This window comes from Triturus cristatus, chromosome 1_2 (assembly GCF_964204655.1).
Source record: "Triturus cristatus chromosome 1_2, aTriCri1.1, whole genome shotgun sequence".
NCBI classification, from domain to species: Eukaryota; Metazoa; Chordata; class Amphibia; order Caudata; family Salamandridae; genus Triturus; species Triturus cristatus.
This window is the reverse complement of record NC_140580.1, coordinates 522,613,368-522,637,288: the sequence shown is the minus strand read 5'-3', so window position 1 is coordinate 522,637,288 and position 23,921 is coordinate 522,613,368. Positions and strand designations below refer to the sequence as shown.

Sequence of the window (23,921 nt, the reverse complement as noted above, 5' to 3'; positions counted from 1 at the left end):
TAAGACACGCACTTATGGCTGAGATCACACCGGGCACACGACTGGCGGAATCCTCACCATTGGAGGATAGACTCCTCACGGGTCATCTCAGCAAAAAAGCTATATCGCAAACTTATCGCAAAATTATAAATAATCAGCCAGACCCATTAGCAGTCCTCAAATCTAAATGGGAGGCAGAAATAGGGGACTTCGACGACACAGAATGGCAAAAAGCCCTTATGTCCCCCAGGGAGGTGGCGATACCATCAAAACTCAAACTGATACAACTAAAAATGCTACATCGCACTTACTATACCCGAACTCTCCTACATAAGCTCAAACGGACAGACTCGCCGCTCTGTCTTCGACTCTGCGGAGAGGAGGGGTCTCTCTTTCACACCCTATGGATGTGTCCCATGATTGTCCAATTTTGGAGGGCGGTAATGCGCACACTTTCTCCGGTTACGAAAATCACGATTCTCCCAGAACCAAGGAGATGCCTCCTTAACATATGGGAACCCACAGATCTTAACCGCACAACGCAAACATGGGTAACATTAGGCATGATGATGGCAAAGCGAAACATAGCACAGAGATGGGGATCCGGACAGCCCCCTACCCTCCCCCAGTGGTGCAGGGACATGGATACCACAATGATTGCTGAAAAGGCAGTATATGTACATAGAGGATGCCCCAAAAAATGGACTCAGATATGGAGGGGATGGAACAGGTCTCATGGGAATATATGCGAGCCCCCGAAAGAAAACTCAGAATCAGAAATGAGTGATTAAGAAGTTGAGGGACGGTTGAGGGATAGATGGCGGTGTTGATATTTTTGATGGGGCGTTAACGCGGAGGAATGGTATAAGATGTGATCATATCAATGTATTACTGTGTCAGATGTTAACTGAATATACATGTATTTCTGGAATGATCCTCATTATAAGCAATGCCAGAGATTGTTATTAATGCTCTTGAAATATCAATAGAAAGTGTTTTAAAAAAAAAAAAAACAACAATGTGCAATATGTGGGTTTATGCTTGATTTTATATGTATACACTGAATTGATGTCATTGCTTTTGAAACAAATTTATTATGTATTAAAGTGCCTTATTTGTGGCTTATGCTAACTAGACCTCAGTGGGGCGTAGAAGCCATATTGTTCCAAATAGGTGTCTCCCCCTGCATAGTCACTGTCTATTATTTCTGTAGCACACAGTCAAGCAGAGATATGTTTGTGGTTTTCTTGCTGTTCTAGAGGAAAACATTCCAACACAAGCTCAGTAATGTTCGAAACCGCCCAGGGTCTCTCCTGCTAGCTCACTATTGAATGTGTTCAGTAGTTCGCTATTGTTTTGTAACTAGTTTGTCTTGCCATCTCTGGATGACATTAGCATAGATGGAGTAGATCAATATTCATGTAGTGAGATAATGCTTAGTTTGTAAGGCAATATGACGTTTAATAAAACCATGCCTTGATTTTCTGATATTGTAACTATTTTGCTCAGACCATGATGAATCTGCGGTTTTAATTATATTCAGTGGGAAGATTTCCTGTATAAACCCTCGATTTTGGGGGCAAACTAGAGAACTGTCCTGAGACTTTCTGATGCTTCTAGGGATGTTGTCTGATTTCTTACTGATTTTTCTGCTCATTGAAACTTATAATCATTTTTTGAATTTGCTGCTCTTTGAGACTTATGATCATTGTTTGAATTTACTTACTATTCTCTAATGCCTTATTGCTAAGAGTCTTCATGTACCTTTTAGATTTTTTTGTAATATATCTCTTTAAATTTTTCATTACACTCTAGAACTCACTTATTGAGTCTGCCCTTACTAAATTTGCTGTATTTTTGTTATGTATTGCGTGCCTCATAAAATTGAGGCTTAGCACTGTTACCGACCCATCCACACATGCATGCATGTGTTAGTGAGGTGTAATTTTGGGTTGTAAGAATTTAGAGGTTCCCGAACCCTCGCCTGCAATGCAATGTAAAGTTAACCCGTCTGAGGTGGCGAATTTCTAAATGGTACTCACTTGTGCAGTAAGCACATTTCTTTTTCTCTCAGCTACACACGACGTGTAATGCCACGGTACTGTATGCTGTTTATGTTGCCTTTTACTTTATAGTTGAAAAAAGATAAAGATTGTTTAAAAAAAAAAAAAAAAAGGTTAACCCGTCTGAGGAACTTCTGATATTGGAATAGTTATCCACAAAATGAATGTTATGTTAGCTGGAGTTTGACTAGCCATTCAATAATGTTTGCTCTCGCTAAAAGCTGATTTTCTTCTTTCTTTATATTTCATCATCTCTAGCAGCATCCCGCCCTCTGCCTGTCACTTTCCATCGAGGTGAGTTTTATAACTTGATAAAATCCCTGCAGTTCAGTGTCAATATCTTTCTACGTTCAATTGTCAATGATAGAGGAATTTTTTGGGGGAGGTGATTTACTGTGTTCAGCTATTCTAGTCAGCCCTTGGGTGATTATTAGAGTCCATGAAAGATGACACCGATTCTAATATAGCGCCTTCAGTTTTACACCTTGGAAGGTCAAGAGAAAATAAGTTCAACTTGAATGTTCGTATTTTCATGTAAGTTCTCAGACGAATTGTGTGTTTTGGGTTAAAGCAATTGAGCATGTCAGCATTTAGTGAACAATATTGGGGTATGAGTGACAGCTGAGTGCGAACATGAGATTCTGCAGCAGTGGGATGGACCTACCTCTTCGTTGTTTTTATTTATCTGTCGCACAGTTATGAGCCTGTTTGCTTGTTTACTGTTCCCTTGATTACCCTCTGAAATGTACATTTTCTTTTGCAGCCTTTGACATGGTCCATGACCCCATGGTAGCGTTGGAGACCCTGATATCCTTGGGTTTTGAGCGTGTCCTGACAAGCGGTTGTGACAGTTCTGCGCTGGAAGGCCTTCCAGTAATTAAACGCCTTGTTGAACAGGTGAACCCACTGCCTCATACTTCATACTGTCTACATACATTCATTCCAGAGTTCAAGTGAAACAAATATTCCCTAAAGCAATTACTTTCATTACTACAGAAATGAGGTGCAGGCAGGCCCGTGCATCATATTGGTCATGCCACTGTGCCTTATAGCTGAGGTGGAAGATTAATATATGACAGCATATAGACATTCAGTTACAAGCGCTCATTGGTTACAGTTAGGACAAGTAAGTGAGCAATTAGTTGAATCCCTCGCGCTCATCAGGCAGGAGAAACCTACCGATAGCAAGCATACACACTAATGCACTGATAAAACCAATAGTCTTGGTCTTTCCATGGTGTAACTAGAAATTTGTGCCGCATACATTATGAGACGCAAGCCATCTCCTCTTTATAAATGGTACATAGTGCCCAGTGATACTTGTATAGCACACAAGAGGATATCCAGGCGCTTGGGAAGGTGTGGTCCCCCAAGTGCTTATTCAAAGAGCCAGGTATTCAGATTCTTGCGGAACTCAAGAAGTGAGGAGGATAAGGGAGGAGCCTAGCGCTTGACCAAGATGGCTGCGTGAGCTTTGAGCTCCCGAGACCCTCGTGCCCTCCGTCGACTATCCTGTCTCTAATCCTGTTTGCATGCATGGCATCGTGCAGATGACTAGTCAGGGAGGCGATTGATGCTACCCGCGGTCGGATCGCCCACCGGGAACCGGAGTTATGCATGGCGGAAGATTGAGGCCTATCTCCGAAGGATGCCAGGGGCTAGAGTTGGCAGGATGCCCGACCTCTAATTGAACAACAGCGGCCAGGCGAGGTGTGAACTACCGGACGGAGATCTACATCCTTTCACTTTCACTTTCTCGCCCTTTGTTGGCCCTGCCCAGGGAGTGCTCTCGGCTGCCTTATTATTATTTGGACGCTCTGCACGCTACTCTGGTGGCCCATCGCATGACTGCGCACTCCTGCCTCCTTTCGCTGAGAGAGGGTCGTCCTGTTTGAACCGACCTGCTTGAGCCAACCATGTCGGGCAAAGCAGAGGTGGATCGGCCGAAGCCTAAGGCCACCAGGCGGGGAGCCTATACTCAGGCCAATAATATGGACCGCTACGCCCAGCAGAAGGGGTCACCGGGTGGACCGAGCCAGTCGCCGGATGCACAGAAGGCTGCCTCACCCTTGGCCCCGGAGCTCTCGCTCCAGGATGTCATGGGCGCGCTCGAAGGACTGCAGACCTCGATTGGGAGACAGTTTGATGCCCTGGCGCACAAAGTGGATGCCATCTTGGTGGACGTTAATCTGATCCGTGCGGATTTGGACAAAACGAACGAACGAGTTAAAACCCTGGACCTCAAGACCACGGGCCTCGCTGATGATGTCTCGGAACTACAGACCGAGGTCCGTAAGTTGCGGACCGAGAGTGATCTCGCCGCCCGTCGGCTGGAGGACTTTGAGAGCCGGGCCAGGCGCAACAACGTGCGCGTTATCGGGGTCCCGGAGTCCTCGGACGAGACTTCTGTAGACCTGCTAGTGGAGGACTTGGTGCTTAACCATCTGCAGCCTAAGGGTCTTGGAAAGTTTTTCGCAGTTGAGAGGGCCCATAGAGTGCCGGGTGGTAGGCCCAAGGTGGGAGCCCCACCGAGGCCGATTGTCGCCCGGCTCTTCCATTTTCGAGATCGGGACGCTATCCTGCAAGCATCGAGGGTGATGGGCCCGGTCCCCTTCCAGAACGCTTCGGTGAATTTCTATCCTGACTTCACCCAGCAGGTGCAGAGGCAGAGGCAGGGCTTCCTGGGGGTGAAGAGGCGGCTTCGAGAGAGGGAACTGAAATATGCCATGCTCTTCCCTGCCAGACTACGTGTGGTGTACGAAGACCGAACATTCTTTTTTGAGTCGCCTGTCATGGCCGATGAATGGCTGGACGCTCTGCCCCGACGACGGACGGGAGAGGACACTGCCGCAGACGGGGACAGTGGCCGGGATGAACAAGGTTGATGTCTTCGGAACCGGACTGACTCGATTTGACTCTAGTTAATGACTTGAACAGCATGCAGTAAATACGGAGGGTTGTGGGAGGACGAGGGGAGCTCTTTCCTCCCTTAGGGTACTTTTTGTAGATTTGGGGTTCGGTAGGGCGACAGGCACACTGCAAGTTGGGGGGGCTTTGTAAGCTGCAGCAGGGGTGCAGGGTGGGGGGGATAGTTGGGATTTTGGGTTCGTTGTTGGGGGGTTTGTTTCTGCAAGGCGTATTGATTATTTTCAGGGCTGTTCCATGGTGGCTCTTCGGGTGTGGGGTGGGCCTCCTTACGTTTGGGGATGGGGGGTAGGGGTTTAAGTGTTATTAGCTGGAATGTTAATGGTTTGGGGGATCGCATTAAGCGCGGGATTGTTTTGCAATTCTTGAAACGGTCATTACCGGATGTCGCCCTACTGCAGGAGACGCACCTTATAGGTAACACGTGCTATGCTCTTAATAGGAAGGGTTATAAATTCATAGCACATTCTGGATTTTCCTCTGGGTCCAGGGGTGTGGGCATCCTAGTCAGAGCCTCGCTACCATTTGAGGTGGACTCCACCATTGTTGACGATAGGGGGAGGTTTGTGGCGGTGGCGGGGCGGTGGGAAGGAAGAACTTTGGTTTTAGTTTTGGTTTATGTCCCGCCGACCCTGCAGGCCTCCACGTTTACAGATCTGGGTAGGGCCTTGCTGGATCTCCCGGGGGGTATGCTTGTGGTGGGGGGTGACTTCAATGCTGTCGGCTCTGGGCTGCTGGATAGATACCCGCCCAGAGACACAGGGGGGGCTCAGAAGTGGCTTCCAGACTTTCTTGACACACTTGGCCTGATAGACTGCTGGAGGCTCCGGCACCCCACACAGAGCCAATACACCTTCCACTCCGGAGCGCATGGTAGCCTCTCTAGGATTGATTACCTGCTCACTCTGGCTGCGCACGCCTCAATGGTGTCCGAGGCCAGGCACATGGCGCGTGGTATATCGGACCATTCGCCAGTGTGGGTCAGGCTGGATGTTGGCCGTGAGGGAGGGGGAAGAGTGGCTCCTATTAACCCTTGGTACTTCCGAGACCCCAAGATGCGCAGCGCACTGGTGAAGACAGTTAAAAAAAATTTCAAGGATAATCAGGGATCTGTGGACTCGGCAGTGTCGCTGTGGGAAGCATTCAAGACCGTGCTGCGCGGGGAGGCCCTCTCCCTTGTAGTGGCGGCCAAGCGGCGGAGAGATGGCGAGGTTATGCAGGTTGAGGAGGAGATTGTGGCTTTGGAGGGAGCGCTAGAGGAGGGGGTTACAGAGGCCTCACTGCATGAGCTGAGCTTGAAGCAAGCCGAGTATAAGGACCTGGTGACGAATGTCGCTAAGACCCTCAGTAGGGAACAGCAGGGCCGCTTGTATGATGTTGGTGACAAGGCCGGGAAACTCCTAGCTTGGCTGGACAAAAAAGAACGGGTTAATAGAGTAGTGCCGGAGTTGACGGGAGAGGGGGGAGAGGTGATTGTGGAACCTGAGAGGATTGTGCAGTGCTTCACGGACTATTTCCGTATGGTTTATGCCTCAGTGTCGGATAGGCCGCCCGAGGACTCGCGTGACCTCTTGCGTGATATCGCTTTGCCCTGTCTTTCCGACGTAGATAGGGACGATTTGGATGGAGACATAACGGTCGATGAGGTGGCGGGAGCTATCCGCGCGCTGAACTCTGGCAAGGCCTCGGGCCGAATGGCTTGCCAATTGACCTGTATAAGCTGTTTCCGGATATGGTTGCCCCTCACCTGCGCGCCATGTTCGTGGAGGCGCGGGGGAGTGGGACACTCCCGTTGGATCAGCGACTCGCGACGATTGTTGTCATACACAAAGATGGTAAACCCCGAGATAAGTGTGCCTCCTATAGGCCTATCTCACTTCTTAACGCCGAGCCGAAGATTCTGGCTAAAGTCCTGGCGGCCCGATTGATCAGGGTACTTGGAGACTTGATCCACCCGGATCAATCCGGTTTTATTCCGCATCGTAACACCGCGTTAAACCTTCGGCGCCTTTATGGCGTAATCGCCAGGGCGGGCACGCTGCGTGAACCAGCCGTTGTGGCGTCTCTCGATGCCACGATGGCCTTTGATACGGTGGAATGGGCATATTTGTGGGCGGTGCTGGCCAAGTTCGGCTTTGGCCATGGCTTTGTGAGCTGGGTGAGGTTGCTGTATGAGGGACCCCTTGCGAGTGTGGTGGTAAATGGCCGGGCGTCGACTCCGTTTCAGCTTGGGAGGGGCACTCGGCAAGGTTGCCCCCTGTCGCCATTGTTGTTCGCCCTCGCCCTTGAGCCACTGGCGGCGTGGATACGCTGGAACCCGGATATACGGGGACTTAGATGGTCGCCCGAACACGAGGACCGCATTTCGCTATATGCTGATGACATCCTGTTGTATCTTGCCTCGCCCAATAAATCACTGATAGTGGTCTGTGACGTTCTTACATCTTTCGGTAGGAATTCGGGTCTCGTCATCAACTGGAGTAAATCGTATTTATATGTTCTGAGTGGCGAGGTTCCACCGATCCCGCGAACTTGTTCAATCCAGATCGCTCAGCAGGGCTTCGTGTACCTGGGGATCTTTATCTCCACGGACTCCGCTTTGCGGTATGAGAGGAACCTGCTCCCCCCCCTAGCGTGCCTGCGGCGGGATGTAGAGGGCTGGCGGAGGCTGCCGCTCTCCCTCGTTGGGCGCGCTGCCTTGTTCAAAATGATGTCTCTTCCCCGGTTCCTCTACGCATTGCAGAATACTTTAGATTGGGTACCGGCCAAATACTTTCGGGAGATCGAAAGCCTCCAACAAACGTTGTTGTGGGACGGGCGGCCTCGAATAGCAATTGCTAAGTTGACGCTTCCATGGTATGATGGGGGTATTGCGCTTCCAGACATCCGACGCTACTATTGGGCCACCCAGCTGAGCGCGATTAATCATGGTCTCTATGGCCCTGCCCTCAGCCCTGGTTATGCCATGGATAGGTGGTTGCTGCGGGGTGGTAACTATCACAGGGCGTTGTACTCGCGGTCTCTGGACTCGTCCCTCACGGGGCCTACTGGGGTGGCGGTGCGTGTGTGGAAGATGGCAACTGACTCGCTGGGCTGGAAGGATAGGCTCACCCTCGCTACCCCGCTGTTTGAATCTGAAAGATTGGGTAGGCTTTGGCATACAAAAGGTTTTGACAAATGGGACCTGATCGGCATCTCCAGGGTCGGGGATGTGCTGATTAAGGGGAGGGTGAAGTCCTTTGAAGAGTTGCAGAAGGAGTATGAGCTGGGGGCTTCCGAGTTTTTCCGCTATGTTCAGGTGCGTCATGCCCTCCGGTCAGTCCTCGTGGAGGGTGAGAAGGTGCCTGAGTCTTCTCCTTTGGAGGACCGGATCCTTGATGGCCATATGCCTGAGAGCACGATCTCGCTCATCTACAAGAAATTGATAAACGTCCGGGCGGATACGCTTCTGGGGCTGCGGGACCAGTGGACTAGGGATGGACTCGAGTTGGATGATGAGGATTGGCAGTCTGCTGTTTCCTCTCCCAAGGAGGTTGCGATCCCGTCGCGTCTGAGGCTGGTGCAGCTCAAAATACTGCATCGAGTGTATGTGACGGGGCCAAGGCTGGTTCATATGGGATTCTCTGAGGAAGGCCTATGTAGGAGGGGATGCGGTATGGTGGGTACTTTCCTGCATATCATCTGGGAATGTGGTGTCATCGCGGAATTCTGGAGGAGAGTCCATGCAGTGATGGGGGAGGTGACGGGCATTGCTATGCAGCCGGAAGCGCGGTGTTGTCTCCTGAATGTCTGGGGGCCCACTGATCACGATGCGGCACAGACCCAATGGGTGACTCTGGGTAACATGGTCGCTAAGAGAGATATCGCGCGATTGTGGGGCTCCGCGGGGCCCCCCACATTGACCGCGTGGAAAGAAAATATGGATTGGAGTATGCTCAGGGAGAAGACAGTATATTGCGCTAGAGGCCGCCCTCGGAAGTGGCACGCCATCTGGGGGCGGTGGAATCAATACAGGGGGGGAATATGTCTTGCCCCTGATTTGGATCCCCCCGAGGAACAGCTTTCTTCTTGACATTCTTTCCAGCTCAGTATATAAGATGTGATGATTAATTGACTGCTTGGGCCTCTGCTGTCCCCCTTCTTTCTCTTATCATAGTACTGTGACTGTGAGATGATTGGGGTCCGGCCTCCCCTGGGGGGCTTTCACCATGGGCATTCAGTGTTTTTGCCTTGCTGGGGTTTGTTGTGTGTTTGTGTTTACTTAAAAATGGAATCTTTTCACTGCTCCTTTAATGCAATGTGGACGCTTCTTTGTCCTTCTCTGTCGAAGCTGCCGAACCTCCGGGTTGTCGGCTGAATAGCTGTGTCCAGACTCTTGAAGAAATAAAGGTTTTTAAAAAACAAAAAAAAAAAAAAAAAAGAAGTGAGGAGGATGCTCTGATGTGTTGAGGGAGGTTATTCCATGTCTTGGGTGCGATGTAGGAGAAAAAGCGACCTCCAGTTTTGCTTGTGGGGAATGTGAGCGAGTGAGAGTAAGACAGAGCGTAGATGTGTAGGGGGGGCGTGAAAGTGTGTGCAGCTGTTCAGGTATTCTGGTCCTGTGTTGTGTAGGGCTTTTGATTTATGTCTGAAATTTTTTTCTTTGGCTGTGCTTCTAAATGGAGAGCCAGTGAAGCTTCTTGTGATGTGGGCGCCACGTGGCAGGTTGAGTATAAGTCTTGCAACGGTGTTCTGGATGGTTTGGAGTCTGTGTAGGAGCTGTTTGGAAATTCCGGCGTAGAGACTATTGCTATAGTCAGCCAGCTGGTGATGAGTGCTTGCGTGACGGTCCGTCTGGTGTTCTGAGGCACCTATGTGAAGATCTTTCATAGCATGTGGAAGCAGGTACACATTTGTAATCCCTTTTCTTGCTTGTGTGTTATTCTTATGCCTGCCATTCAGTGAGCAGATTGAGGTATTTGCCCCCAAAACAATGAAGTTTGTCCACACTAGAGCACAACCTCCAAGTGGCCTCGGCAGGAACTAGTAGTTAATTTAAGTACTTTAGGAGGACATCCTAGTAGTAAACTGTTTCCTACATCCCAATCCTCCTTATTTCCTGCTGTCCGATGCTTTTCAGCCTATCTGTAGATGATTTGAAAAGAAATGCAAAAGGTGTTCTCGTGTGTTTTGGTATAGACTGCTGTGTTGAAGTCAGTACGTTGTAAAGGTGTCTCAAGACAAGAGAGCAAGAATGCATCGCCCTAAGCGATAGCTATGTTTGGGCGAGGGGAAAGGGTAATGCACTGTGAGTTTTTGGATACTGCTTACAGAATGACCTTGCATCTAGCAGTGAATGGAGAGGGAAATATATGTTATTAATTTCATATTTAAAACGGTCTGACAGTTTTATTTTATTTGAGGGTTTTTGTGTGATCCAACACCTCCCTCCACAGACCAGTGATGTTGTTTCTCACGCCATGGAAGGCAACAATGAAAGTCTAACCAGACTTTTATTTTTCGGTATCACCCATGTTTTAAGATTTGACTGTGCAGTAACAGGAGTACAAGCAATATTTCTTTAGTCTTAGAAGGCCAGGCCACTAGCTGATGCACTTGGATTTTTTATACTGCTTACAGAGTACTCTTCCATGTCTAGTCCGCCAAGTCTCTTCCAGTGTTTAGGACTCTACAGTAACTCGTAGCAGCCTCTGTGCGTTACCTCATAATCTCTGAATATTCCTGCAATTTCCAGCCCAAGTGATAACACTTCTTCTGCAGTCTGCACTCCCAAACATTAAAATCAAAGCTTGGAGTTACTGCTGAACACAGACAGAGTGCACTGAGGCTGTGATGAGTGGCCATGGAGCTTTGCTAAGCAGAATGTGTTGGTATTGCCTCACCAATGATCCTGCATGCTTTTTTGTACATTTCTTTATTGCCCATGTAAATTTGTAAGACCCGTTTCACCTATGAAGCTGTGAGCTTACAAATATGTGTCCATAACATATTATATAGCCTTGTAGCTTGCTTTCGATTGCTATTCCAGGTGTTGAAGATCCTAAACCTGGGGAAGGGCTTTAAAAATCAATATAGCCCAATGCATAAGGACGGTCATGCATTCCACCCACTGAGGGTAGACTGTTCTAAAACAGGGAGAAACTTAAACATAAAGATTGGTTTTGTTGAAACAGAAGGCCACTAATATCCCTTAGTGGACCTGAGCCTCACCAATTGTCTTCAGTGGCGGGCCCAACATTCGAGTGTTCTGAAACTATTTATTTCCTCTTATTATTGAGAAATGGAAATTATTATAATGCAAGGGTTTGCAACATATATTAAGTATTCAAAGATTTTTATCTTTTGTAGGGATTTGAATTTAGTGAAATGGCATGAAAAAATCTACATAAACAGACGACAATACTTCTGTAACTTTTAAAATGTATGTATTCCATATTAATCCTGAAAAGAGGAAAAATTACTTTTTTTTTTTATCTCGGGATAACATTTAGATGTACCTATTCTAAAGAGGGCTCTTTGTAAGACTAGTCGTTTATCAGAGGGATTGTATTTTTCCTCTTGTTGATGGGATGAACAGCTTCTTTGGGCTAGACTTAGGACATGACCTGGTCATCACGTAGTGCCTACTGGAAGTGCAAACCTCCTTTATCTTCCAGAGGGACAGGGCAAGATCCTCCAAGATATTTTTTGGGGTAAGTGGAATTAGATTTCTGTTATTCGCCCTGCCTCACACCCATGACCACTCCAGATTGAACACAGAGACAGAAGAACATCAAAATTGACAGCTCTACATTGAGATGGACTGAATGCTGTCATAAAATTAGTTCCTGAGCAAAGAAAAACGTATGATAGCCGAGGACCAGCAAAAAGTAGCACAAATTAAGCACCGTAGCCACAAAGGCTAAGTTACTTCGATTCACTAACATGCTAGGTGCAGCCTTAAATGCTCAGAGACTGCCATGAGGTTTCTGGTTAACTGAGCATGCGGTCTTTAATCCTAATGTGCTGAATGTTGTCGGCTGAGAAACCAGGACTAGCAGAAAGTCAGCTAAGTGATGTTCGGTACTTCAGCCATGCTTCAAGTGCAGCCATATTTTTGCTTCATGGGGGATGAAGTTGGTGGGCTCCAGTCTGGAGTGACACAAAACCTCTAACAGAATGATGATGTTAGTGAAGTTTGCCTGGCAGCTGTCTCTGCTGGACCTATTGTGTCTGTGTGTATACGTATGTGTGTGTGTGTGTGTGTGTGTCTGACCTGTGCTGTACTTATGGATAACTCAAGTTTGCCTGCCAGCTGCCTCTGCTGGACCTATTGTGTCTGTCTTGTTTGTGTGTGTGTCTGGTTGTGTGTAAAGGTCATTTGCATGGAAGCATTGTTTGTACCTATTCTGTGTACAAGGGATGTTGGTGGGGCAGCGGCTGGTGCTGTAGGTGCTTTCTGTGCCTGGGTGGTTCTGTGGCTGTTGCCTCTACTGTATGTGTTAAGTATATGAGGAACACCTTCAGTGCTGCCGCCCATGTTTAATAATATATTTTCCTTTAAAGCTAAGAGTCGTGCTTGCAAACTTAGAGCAGGATACATTCATATTTCCAAGGGATCGCAACACTTTTTAAAAATGCACAAGCCTTTGATAGTAGGTTTAAATGAGAAATTGCATGGTCATTTGTTTGGTTTATATAAATAGCAGGCTTGCAGTGGAAGCGAATCACAACATATGTAACTTTCATGAGTGCTTTAATAGGCAGCGTGAATAAATTCTAAGAAAAGTGGTGCACACTGTTTTTTATGTTGGCAGTGTGCCCCCTAACTCCTCCAGTAATACATTTATACAATAACCATGACAAAACAAGCAACTAAGTCAAACGACAAAGTCCATGCAAAACATAATGGCTTTGCCAATGGTTGTTTTTTTCTGAAAATACTCAAAGGGACTGATACCAGGATTGTTCAGCAATTCTAGCTACAACTCCGCAAGGGGTGTATTTCCTTCCCTTACTTCATCTTGCATAGCAACTGATGTTCCTACATTCCCGCATTTTGTATCTTACTGGATTCTGCCTGGAGAATGCATTTCTCAAGGATATCTCTCTTTGCACGTTAGCTGCTGATGTTCAGACATGTCCATGTTTGTGCGGTCATTGCAAAATACCTGTTAAACTACCTCTTTATTGTGAATTGGAAGCATGTGCCCTATGTTCCAGAAATGCTCTGACATTGGTTAAACAATTACTTTTGTTTTCTAGGCTAAAGGAAGAATCATTGTGATGCCAGGTAATACTACTTTACTCTTACCTATACAAACCTTCTTGTTCTTGCAGCTTTGTCAGCTCATGAGTTTCCCATATTACCACTTTACAAAAGCTCATAACGTCATTGTTTTTTCTTTTGTACCATGATCTCATTAGGTTACAGCTTCATTGCTTTTAATAGAGTGGTGGCAGAGGGTTCAGTTCACTGGGTTTGTCTCATAGCTGTGATCCACTTGATTTTGAAGTGGGGTAGTAGGTGTCAAACGCTGAGACCCATTCCATTTAGCTGCAAAAGAAAGGAACAAATTGAGCCTAAATGACCATTACAAGGTGATTTGTCCCCTCAAAGGGGACGTTGAGGTGGAAAAAACTAACTGCACTACTTCAGAGATGGAGGTCGGTCAGTCCACGTATCATAAAATTAATATCCTTTCCTGGCTAGTCTGAAGGAATGGATTGCACTGTTCGCTGACACTGCTCCCGTTAAAGAATTCACTAGTGAAACGTGCCTCATATTCTAAGGTCTGGCACCAGTGTCATTATTTATGACATATCCCCATTTTTGCAACGTGTTCTTTTTTGCATTCTATCCTCTAGTGTCATTTTCAACTTGACTTGATTATGAACAATATTATAGAAAATGTACTGCGATATATCCAAATTTGTTCCAAGTTTTATATGTATACCTAATGTAATATCTCTTTTTTCAAAAGATTTACTTTTATGAACGCTTATTTTTTGTTTCTACAACAATACCTGTACATAGTTGGCATAGCCTTTAGTTATAAAGAAGCAGCGGGTGTCCCTCCTTAAGGGGAGCCATCTTGAATGCTGTGCTACTTAAGGCCGTGCATCATCCTACACGGATGTTGGCATCTTAATGGGATCATTCGTATTTCAATCCGTGCACCTGTATACCCGCATGGTGTCCCACAGAGTCATGAGCAGGTGGTCTCCAGTTCCCAGTGTTTCCTCTTGCTCACTTCAATACTTTTAATGTTCTGCTCAGTTGATACCATGACAAGGAAATGCAGTTTGTCCATATTGCTATCATGTAGGGGGTACAAGTTCAATTGCGCTTGGAATGCAAAGCTCTTGGCATTTAGCAAGCCAAAGTGGCGTTTGTCATGTGCTCTAGCCTAGGGATGGTGTGCGTCCACTGAACAAATTGTACACCTCCTGTAATCCCGTGGTTAGTAGACAAGGAGACTTCAGGCATTACTGGGCAAAAGAGCACGCACATTAACGTCACTGTACCTTTCTACAGCACTAGTACTTTATAGTAGTGTGCTTTGGGCTCAGCCAAATGCCAAGCACAGAAAAGTTTTCAAGTTTATTTTATATTTGATAAGGCTGATAAAATAAACATTCTTTCACCAACAGCAGGCTGACTCTGAAAGGAGTTCTGGAGCTAATTTTTGTCAAGTTGAATGCTTTTCATACCAAGAATAGAGCACACTCTGGTTAAGAAGGGTAGTCGATTTATTTCACCATGTACCATTTCGCTTGAGTGTTCTCAGGCTGTTAGTCCCCAGAAGTCTGTGGGGTCCTTACACAATCTTCCAGTCTAGTTGGGTCAAAGAATGCTAACTCTGAGCTGTCACACATATACTGTCTCATGTAGCAATCCAGGTTTATGAACCTATCACCCCCCTTTCCTCCTTGTGTGGTGTGAATGCTAGTTTATACTTTTTGTAAATGATTTGTCTTCATTTCATAGAACATTAATGATTGAAATGATTTAGGGAATACTTCTTGCCACAGACAATACCATTTCTGCCACTGTGTCTGTGCGATTTCAGAAGAGTACCAAACTTACCTGCTGGGCCGCGTGTCCTGCTTGATCTTGTAAAGCGCAGTTATGCCGCTGTGCTGCATGTCCCTAGGGTCAAATGAAGATACACAAGAACCACAAGTGGACAAGATGCAGCAAAACTGAACTCTTCTGAATGCTGAGTGAGTGGAGAGTTACTACAGAAAGAACCATCAGTAAGATGGAAGGATGAAATGACCGACCCAAGCTTGAACCTTGATTATTATCAGATGGAGGAAGAGCAGTATAGATAGTAGTAGTAGTCTTATCAGGAAGAGTGTTGGTAGAATTGTTGCCTAATTCTTAAGAGAAGCATAACGTTATCAGAACGTAGGTTAGACTTAGAGACTCCATTAGCAAATGACATTTGTGCAAATGGAAAGCAAACCTTCTTTGGGTATTAATAAATTAATTTTAGCCTGTACCACAGCCCTTTTTAGGTCTCGCCTGACCCAGTGCATGCGCTGGTCTGGCGAGACTTATTGAGAGGGCTCCAAAAAGGGAGAGGATGTGGTCCGTCGGCTGCGCTGCCGCCTCTGGTGCAGGAAACCAGGGTTCGAGCCTCCAGGTAGCGTCCACATCCTGTGATTCTGGGCAAATCACTTAATCTCCCCGTGCCTGAATATGTAATGTAAATACGGTGCTCATGTAAAGCGCTCCAATACCTTTGGGTCTAGTTCGCGCTATATAAAATATGCACACAAAAAAAAAAAAGTGCTACCAGGCCTGGCTAGAGCTACAGTGCATGTGCGCGGGCGCGCGCGCCGTGCTTTACCGCGATTACTTTCTCTTTCACGGCCGCTTTGATGTTTGATCGCGATCACTTTCGCGGCCGCTTGGCATAGCCAATAGGTCTCGCTTTTGGGACCTTATAAGTATTTAGTTATGCAACTGTTGCATGGCTAAACACTTATAAGGTCCCAAAGGCGAGACCTATTGGCTATGCCAATGCTTGTTTATATTTGTGTTGTTGATGAAAATAGGAACGGAGCCAAAATCACACCAGTTGGCAAGGGCCGTTTTGTCTACACATTTTAAATGGATCACTTTATTTTTCTTGGGTGCCTGATGTTGAGGATCTTAAGAAGGAGATATGATTTACTTCGAGGGTAAGCTGGTTGCGGGGAAAAAACAAACAATATGTTGACTATATTCTTTAGAGCACAGAGATTACTCCAGGGCAGCGGCTAGTCACATAAAAAACTCATTTAGTTGTTTACTCAGTCAGTCAATCATAAATCGTTATTCCAGGAATTTCATTCCTTAGAAACATACAATCTTAATACATTACCTTTATCGTTAAATAAAAAGATATTTTTTTTTAAACTAACATCAATGTAAGATATTAATAAAGACAAGCATGATAGCTCATAATATGCTAAGTAGCAGAGGCTAACTCGTAAATGTAACTGTAGTAACTTTAAGACTCCGTATTATACAAAGTAAAGTGCTTGTGCAATTGGTATTGTTCAGACATATTAAAAGTTATTACATTTGTTAAAAGAGAGAAAAAGATGCAAGCAAGGTACGATAACTAAGTTGCACAAAGTCAGGCAATGTGTTTTTTTTATACTAGCCACAGAGCAAAACCATTGTGCTCAGTGTAAAACAACTCCTTATTTAGGATCTAACGCAGTAACCAAGCAAGGGAATGCCACAGTTCTAAAACTTTAGGTATTTTCCTTTCCTCAACAGCCCTACTGCAAACAGATATTTAATCACAGTGTACACAATAGAAATTGATCTGTCTGCCATCAGTGCCCTTAACGCTTCATGGTGTCCACTGAAGCCTAGTCGTTTACACAGTGGTCAATCCATTTCCTTCTTAGCTTGGTGTAGACAGGGCAAAAGAACAACATATAGCTTATGGTTTTTTTTTGGGAGAGTGGGCAGCACAGTGGACTGATGTCAGTAGTGTCAGTAGACCTATGTGCATTCCACAAAGATGTAAAAGACCCTATTTCAAGTGCGCTGTATCGAAACTTTAGATACAGGGATTTAGCCACCTGTGGTTGGGGAATATCCAGGAAAGCGTGGTAGTAAGGGCTGTCCTTAATGCTCAAGAACAGGGCAGACAATCTCCCTAAAGTGGGCTTCAATGGAGATTAGCTAGGATGAAACCCCAGTATAGGGATTTCAGTTACTTTTTCAAAGAAGGATTTCAAGATCTCGGACCCGACCAAAATCACCAAGGCTCAACCTTAGCAACCAAGATTGAGCATACCTAAACCACCGAAAAGTGATGTTTTTAGCTATCACCAACAGTTCATCTACTGCATTACTATGTGTCACAAGTTCCTGTGTGGTCCAGATCCTCACTTAATATAATGGAGGCCGTTACCGAGCAATGTGTTCCACTCTTTTAAGGCCTACATCTAGAAACATGGGGACGAGAGGTGTGCTCTTGGGGAGATGGAGAAGTGAGCGAACAAACTTGTTCTTGCTCGGGTTGAGTAATTCAGTGTTCTCATAGCCTCAGATTTCAGCTCCATAAAAAGCTGTCGAATGAGCCTTCTACTTGGACAAATACACAGCCGGGAGTAGGGCTTATGTGGATGTTATCTGCTATTTTTGTAACTAGCAGAGGCTTGGTGCTGAAGGACTACCTTATGCTTTTGACACGCAGCAATTTCCCCTTGTCCAAGGATAACGCCTTTCTGAAAGATTTGTGGGGCCTAACTACCATGAATTTTGCCTTTGTAACAATTATCTCCAAACCCTTGGATACTCAAAAAATATTACATTTTTTCAGTAGCTGCAGAAGACCCATAGGAGTCTGGGAGATTAGAAGAGTGTTGTCTGCAAATAAAGCACACCCCTTCTAATTTGGGAGCATCTATATTACGTTCTGAAAGGGCTCCTATAATGTTATTTACGTAGAGGGAAAAGAAAGTAGGTGCCAGCACGCACCCCTGTCTCACCACTCTACGTATGGGAATGCAGTCTGTCAATTGCCCCTGGAGACCCCATCGGAGTTGGGGATAATAATCTTATTAGTTGACTGAGACATTCAGGGAGCCCCATAGTAGTAAGCATTGCCCACAGCAATCCCCTGGGGATGAGATCAAAGGCTGCCCAAAGATCTACGTAGGCTATATACAAGTGGCCATCATTCAACTTGGTGTACTTCCAAATTATGAGAAGCCTCATGACTTAGGTCTATGGTGCTTACTCTATATCTGAAGCCAGCCTGAAGGGGGGTAAGTGTCTGTCTCTTTGATCCAGTCATTACGTTTATTTAGTATCTGTCTCGCATAGACCTTCTGTTAGAGGCTTATTGATCTATAGTTGCCTGGGTTCATACTGTGCCTCTTTTTGTAGATGGGGATTATCTGTAGGGAATTAGGGCTCCTGAAGCTATGGCATTTCTTTTTTTTTTTTTTTTTTGAAAACCTTTATTGACAGTTCAATAGAGAACAAGTATGGGCCTACAACCCCCCGGGGCCGGCCGCTAAGCAATCAGAGCAAAAACAGGCAAGTGTAAACACAGGCAGCACATCGGGGAGCAGAATCGTGATGCTAATACTGTGAACAGCGTAAGTAGGGCACCAGGAGAAAAAGGTTTTCGTTTTATAATGAAACGAGGCAGAAGGATCAGGTGCCAGACAATTTTCAAACAGCAATTACAGGTATGCAGAGTAATAGACGTAAACGATTTACAGCAATCTATTAGGTCAATGGCGCAAACACAAGAACATCAGGATGAGGAAGAATATCATAAGCAGTTGCGCCTGCAGTCCCCCGCCAGAACTCCCGGAGAGCACCCCGGAAATTGTGGTACACATGGAGCGGCAACGAGTCATAGCAAAGGAGGTGTATCACACTGATCCCAGAAAAAGAAAAACAAAAAGAATCAGAGAAGAAAAAGGAGGCCATAGAAAAAGAGATAAAAGACGAAAGAATCCCCTCCCCCAACCCCCCACCCTGCACCTCTGCAGATGAGTACGGCCCCCCCCCCCAGCAGTGTGCCTGTCGCCCTGGAACCAGACCCGAAATATAGGAGAATAGGGAAAAAGAAGTAGAAAAAGAACCCCACCAGACGGGGGGGGTAGAGAAAGTATTAATAAACTGGAGGAGGGCCTTCAAAACATACCCCCGGCTTCTCCCTCCCGCACGGTAAGTTTCCCCCAAAGTGAACAATAAACAGCACAAAAGCGATCTTCTCAAAGAAAGATGGGGAGCATTATGCACCTATTATGCTGTTAGCTATGCCAGGAGAGCACGCAACCCCTGAGCCCGCCCGTCCACTAGATGACCACCCCTGAAGGATCAGCCTTATCCCTGACCACTCTTTGGAATTCTGCCCATGCCTACCCCTCGACCCAGCACCATATCCGACGTTCCAAGGTAGAGGATTGTCCAAAAACGTCCGAGAAGCGACGCACACAGGTGGGGAGGAAGTCTCTGAGCATCAACACAGTCCGCAGCGTGGAGAAACAGGCTTCCCAGTGCTGCCCCAGGATATGCACTGCACTCAAGGTCCAGGAAGGCAGAAGCAGCCAAAGCAGACAATAGTTGCTGGAGTTGTCCCTGGGTCGCAGGAGGGCACGTACGGGACGAGGCTACCACATCCCACTCAGGTCCAATGCCTCCAGGACAGATCAGGCCCTCAGCTGGACGAACACATTGTAGCATACTGGCCTGAGTGTCCAGCCGTGCACTAACCTCAGGGGTGGCCGCCAAAGTGTCCTCCTGTGCGCAGTGTGGGTAGTCCCTGTGTACGTGCGGACAGGCGGGCCGCCATTGCCCCAACGCCGACGCCACACCGTCGAGCTTACCCCCCAAGACCCCGACACCATGAATCAAGGAGGAGTGAAGAGCACCAAGGGCCTCGAGGAGGTCGCCGTACCCCGGCACAGCTCTCTGCGATCGCGCCGCCACACTCCCAAAAGTCGCACTCTCACAAGCCCGCTGCGACCCAGCGGACAGGATGGTAGGCTTCATCGCAACAAGATGGCCGCCAAGTATGCCCGACCCTCACCGGGGCCGGGACCCTGGGACAAGCGTCTCGATGGCCACGTCGCTGGTGACCGGGTTCCGGGGGCAGGCGAAAAGTTATCCGTTGCGTGGTCACGGGCAACAGTCGTCCCCACTACGGACCCGCTCCCGTAAAAATCCGGGGGCGGCCCGCAATGATCAGGGCAGGATACGGGCGGCGGCCGGGCAGCTCACCATCAAAGGCAGGGGCAGCCACCGGAGGATCTGAGAATTGCACCCACGGGCATGCACTCGGTCCACTACACTTGACAGTAGAAACGACCACGACGAAATGTAGGCCGAGTTTGGCACCGCTCCGGTGGACCGCCTCCGCCCAGTCACAACAGGCCGCTGTTGTTGAACTGCCACCCGGCCACAGCGTCCACTTGAGGTCCCGGCTCCAGGGCCGCACAGGCCGCAAAGTTCAAATGAAAGTTTCTCCGGCGATACCGCAGCCAGAAACCTCGGAGTCACACAGTCGGGTGCCACTCTCCTTCAGAAACACGACCACGTAGCACAGGTTGAGGATCTCGTGCAGGATATCCGTGCGGGATGCGGAGGTTCACGGAGCCGGGAGTCTACGCTGCCTTCCCGGTCGCCATCTTGGCTCCTCCCCCCTGGCATTTCTTAATATGTTAACATACGGAACCCAAACAGATAAATTGTGTCGGAATACTTTTCCTGGTATTTTGTCTGCCCAGGGCCCTTGCTCATTTTGACTGCAACAATAGCTGCCTTGGAGAAATAAGAGCCTAACGAGACAGATTCTACCAAGGAGTGGTGGGGGGAAGTCATGCTCATCAAGTGTATTTTCGTATAATTTAGTAAAGTGATTCACCCACACTCCCAGGTTCAATGAGTATTCAACCTGCGAGGCAAAGTGTGCACTCCCATGGGTAATAATTTCCTAAAACAACCTGTTATAGCATTACCTTGCTACCACAACTAAGTCGCACAGCTAGAGTCGTCCCAGTTTTGCCATGCTTCTTGTACTGAGCCCTAGCTATGCGAACCTCGGCTGTTAATTAGAAAAGTGTTGTGAATTAGCCTTGCCTGTTGTATCTCCCCTTAGCTAACAAAATGTAACATTTTCAAGGGCAAAGTCTGTAATGTTCTTTGGCTAAAGTAATTTCTTCCATTGTCATATTATGTGAAGCTTCCTTTCAGCATGATATGTGTAGGAAGAACAATGGCAAGACCTGAAATTAATGCAGTGCATTTAAACGTCATTATTTTATTTCTGGTGGAAAGATTACATAAATAATGGACGGTTGGTCTGAAAAATGTAGAATAATTGTATTTTAATCATGCAAGTGTTCAGACAGAAAGGAGGAGGAAGAAGAAGATTTTTTTTTAATTTTCGTGTAATATCTCTACTCGTCCTGTATTGAAAGAATGTTATGTATTAAAATGTCACAATTAGTTTGTCTGAATACATAAATTGCTCGTATTTCTCAAAACACTCCACTTTATTGGCAAGTAGCTCACTTTGCTTTTTGCAGGTAAGCAGTTCATTTTGGGCTCATTTGAACATTTTCTGTTTGGAGCACGTTTTGCTCATTTATCGTGTGGCAGGCTCACTTTAACTTGCTTAGGTCGGTTGCTCATTTCACTTATTTTAGATTATTTTCCAGGTATGCATCACATGTGCACTTTGTTCTTGTAGTGCAGAACCTTCTGTGTTTCATATTAATGATTTGGATACTTGAATATGCCTTTTTAATTTCGCTTATTTACTGTTTTCTTAGACAATTTATGTGCCACGAGCATACAATTAATTTGATGTTTTGTTCTATTTTTTATTCTTACATTACTGCTATAACAACAATTGTATTTGATGAATAAATCTAATATTCAAATGTCTACTTGAGAGCCTATTTTGGAATTATTCATGACAGAGCTTTGAATGCACTTTGCCTCCTACTGACAATGCAGATCAACCATTCTTGGTGGAACAGAAGCGTTGACAGTTACAAAAAGGGGCTTTTACTCTGAACTCTTCCTCCATTGGTTTATTCAAGTGTCATTTACATGTCGGTTCTATCTACCACAGCATGGGATAATTGGTCATCCCTTTTCATCCATTGGCTGTCTTGCACTTAGTGACAGTATTTAGCCTGATCACATGAGCACTGCCACCAAAAAAGAAGGCACTTCAAAGCCAGGGTGGTACTTTTATATTTTTTTATATCCTTGCCAATTTCTTTTGCACATTGCATACATTTGCAAAATAAAAGATGCATGCATGCCAGGGCCAGGCCAATTGGCTTTGCCAATGCTTGATCATAAGTTATTTACTTTGGGTACGATTATTCCTGCACTCTGTAATACTGCAATTCTCTTTCCTCCTCTTGATGCTCAAGCCATGCCCCCTCACCAACTTTTTGTTGTTGTTGCATGCAAAGTGCAAATTCTGTATTCGTAGTCTTTCCACGTCTCCATGACCATTATTATTTATACGCTTCTGTTTGCGGGGTAAGTCTTTGTCCTCTATGGCTATCGAATTCACAACATGGTAATTCTGGTAAACCACAGCATGTGCACTTGGGGAGGCATAATGATCGGGGGGGGGGGGTGTTCGTTTGTGTGTGTGCACGCGCGCACACACACACAGATGGTACATACAGTCATGTAAATTAATGTTTGAATCCTTTTTGAAATGATACTTCCTTAGTTGTGTATTGGGATTTTTTGAGACTAGCGAAGTATTTGATATCTAATATTGAGCGCATTAATATCTTATTTTTGACATTAATGATTTTGCTAATGTAGTTTGAAGGACTGCTACAGCTCTAATAATGTACAATGTTTCTTAAACCTTTCACGGAAACAAGTCACTAGTTGTAATGACAGATTCATTATTTTCGTTTGTTTTTTACAGGGGGAGGTATAAATGAGAGAAATTTACAGAGAATTCTGGAAGGCTCTGGTGTTCAGGAATTCCACTGCTCTGCTCGGTCAGCTAGGGAATCTGGGATGAAATTCAGGTAGCTAGATTATTTTTTCAAGTAAATGTGCATACAAAGTTTGGATTTTCCCTAGTTGGTTGACTGGTTAAAAGGTGTGTAGAGAGTAGTGGCAGAAACGTGCCAAAAACAATTTCGTCCAAAAACCTCAGCATTATCAATGCAGCTTATATTTCACAGTGCTAGCTAGCTCTTTTGTTGCTTACCATTGCTCTCACTCTAACATCCTTCAGGAATTCACCTTACAAACACAGATAAAGTGCAGTTATGGTTGCAGATTGAAAAAAACCCACTGAAATTCGCAAATTATGACTAGGAGAACAGTCCATTGCTTTCACATTTGTAATTACAAATATTATAATTCATGTTACAAATGAGAATATATATCATATTAACCATACCACTTTGACAGTGACGACTATAAATGTAGTATCTGTATTGGTTTGACTGTGTATTGTTTAATTACATTTCACTTTTAGATTTTACTGTCTGGTATAAATAGCATAAGGTCATAAGCATTGCAGTTGGTGTGCGAGCTATGGTTTACTTGAATGTTGTGCGAGTTATGGATTGTGCTCCTAACCATAACCTGGAAATGACAGTGTTTTTATTGGTTTTAATTGGTAACTGTAAGTGATCTTTAACAGTTTTTTTCCCTAAACCTACGTTGCGGTGTTATAATCAAAGTTAACTATATAACTTCACATTAATCTTAATTTTTTCAGTTATTGTTTAGTCATATACCACATTGAAGTTTCCTGTTCAGGTGGGCAACATTCATGTGCATGGCATTTCTGACCTTTGCACATGCACAGTCTGTTGTCGGATGTATTTTTAGTGCACAATGAGGTTAGAGTCTGCTCATTGCTTATCATTGGTTGGCTTCATAGTCACTCCCATTTGCATGCTACTTATTCATCAGTATTTATAGGCTTTCCTTCCTTCTCT

At 45.8% G+C, this 23,921-nt stretch overlaps 1 protein-coding gene across 9 annotated transcripts in view; it reads left to right on the top strand.

Annotated features, from left to right (window-relative positions):
• Nucleotides 1–23,921, top strand: part of CUTC (cutC copper transporter) — a 227,070-nt gene that overhangs the window by 144,746 nt on the left and 58,403 nt on the right. For 5 of the 9 annotated variants that reach the window (XM_085606302.1, XM_085606308.1, XM_085606303.1 and 2 more), the window contains 4 exons: nucleotides 2,301–2,336; nucleotides 2,806–2,939; nucleotides 13,212–13,239; nucleotides 22,889–22,994. In XM_085606302.1, coding sequence (XP_085462428.1) covers nucleotides 2,301–2,336; nucleotides 2,806–2,939; nucleotides 13,212–13,239; nucleotides 22,889–22,994 — 304 coding nt within the window. The remainder of the gene's footprint in view (nucleotides 1–2,300; nucleotides 2,337–2,805; nucleotides 2,940–13,211; nucleotides 13,240–22,888; nucleotides 22,995–23,921) is intronic. The other 4 variants (XM_085606309.1, XM_085606310.1, XM_085606312.1 and 1 more) reach the window with 1 other exon arrangement.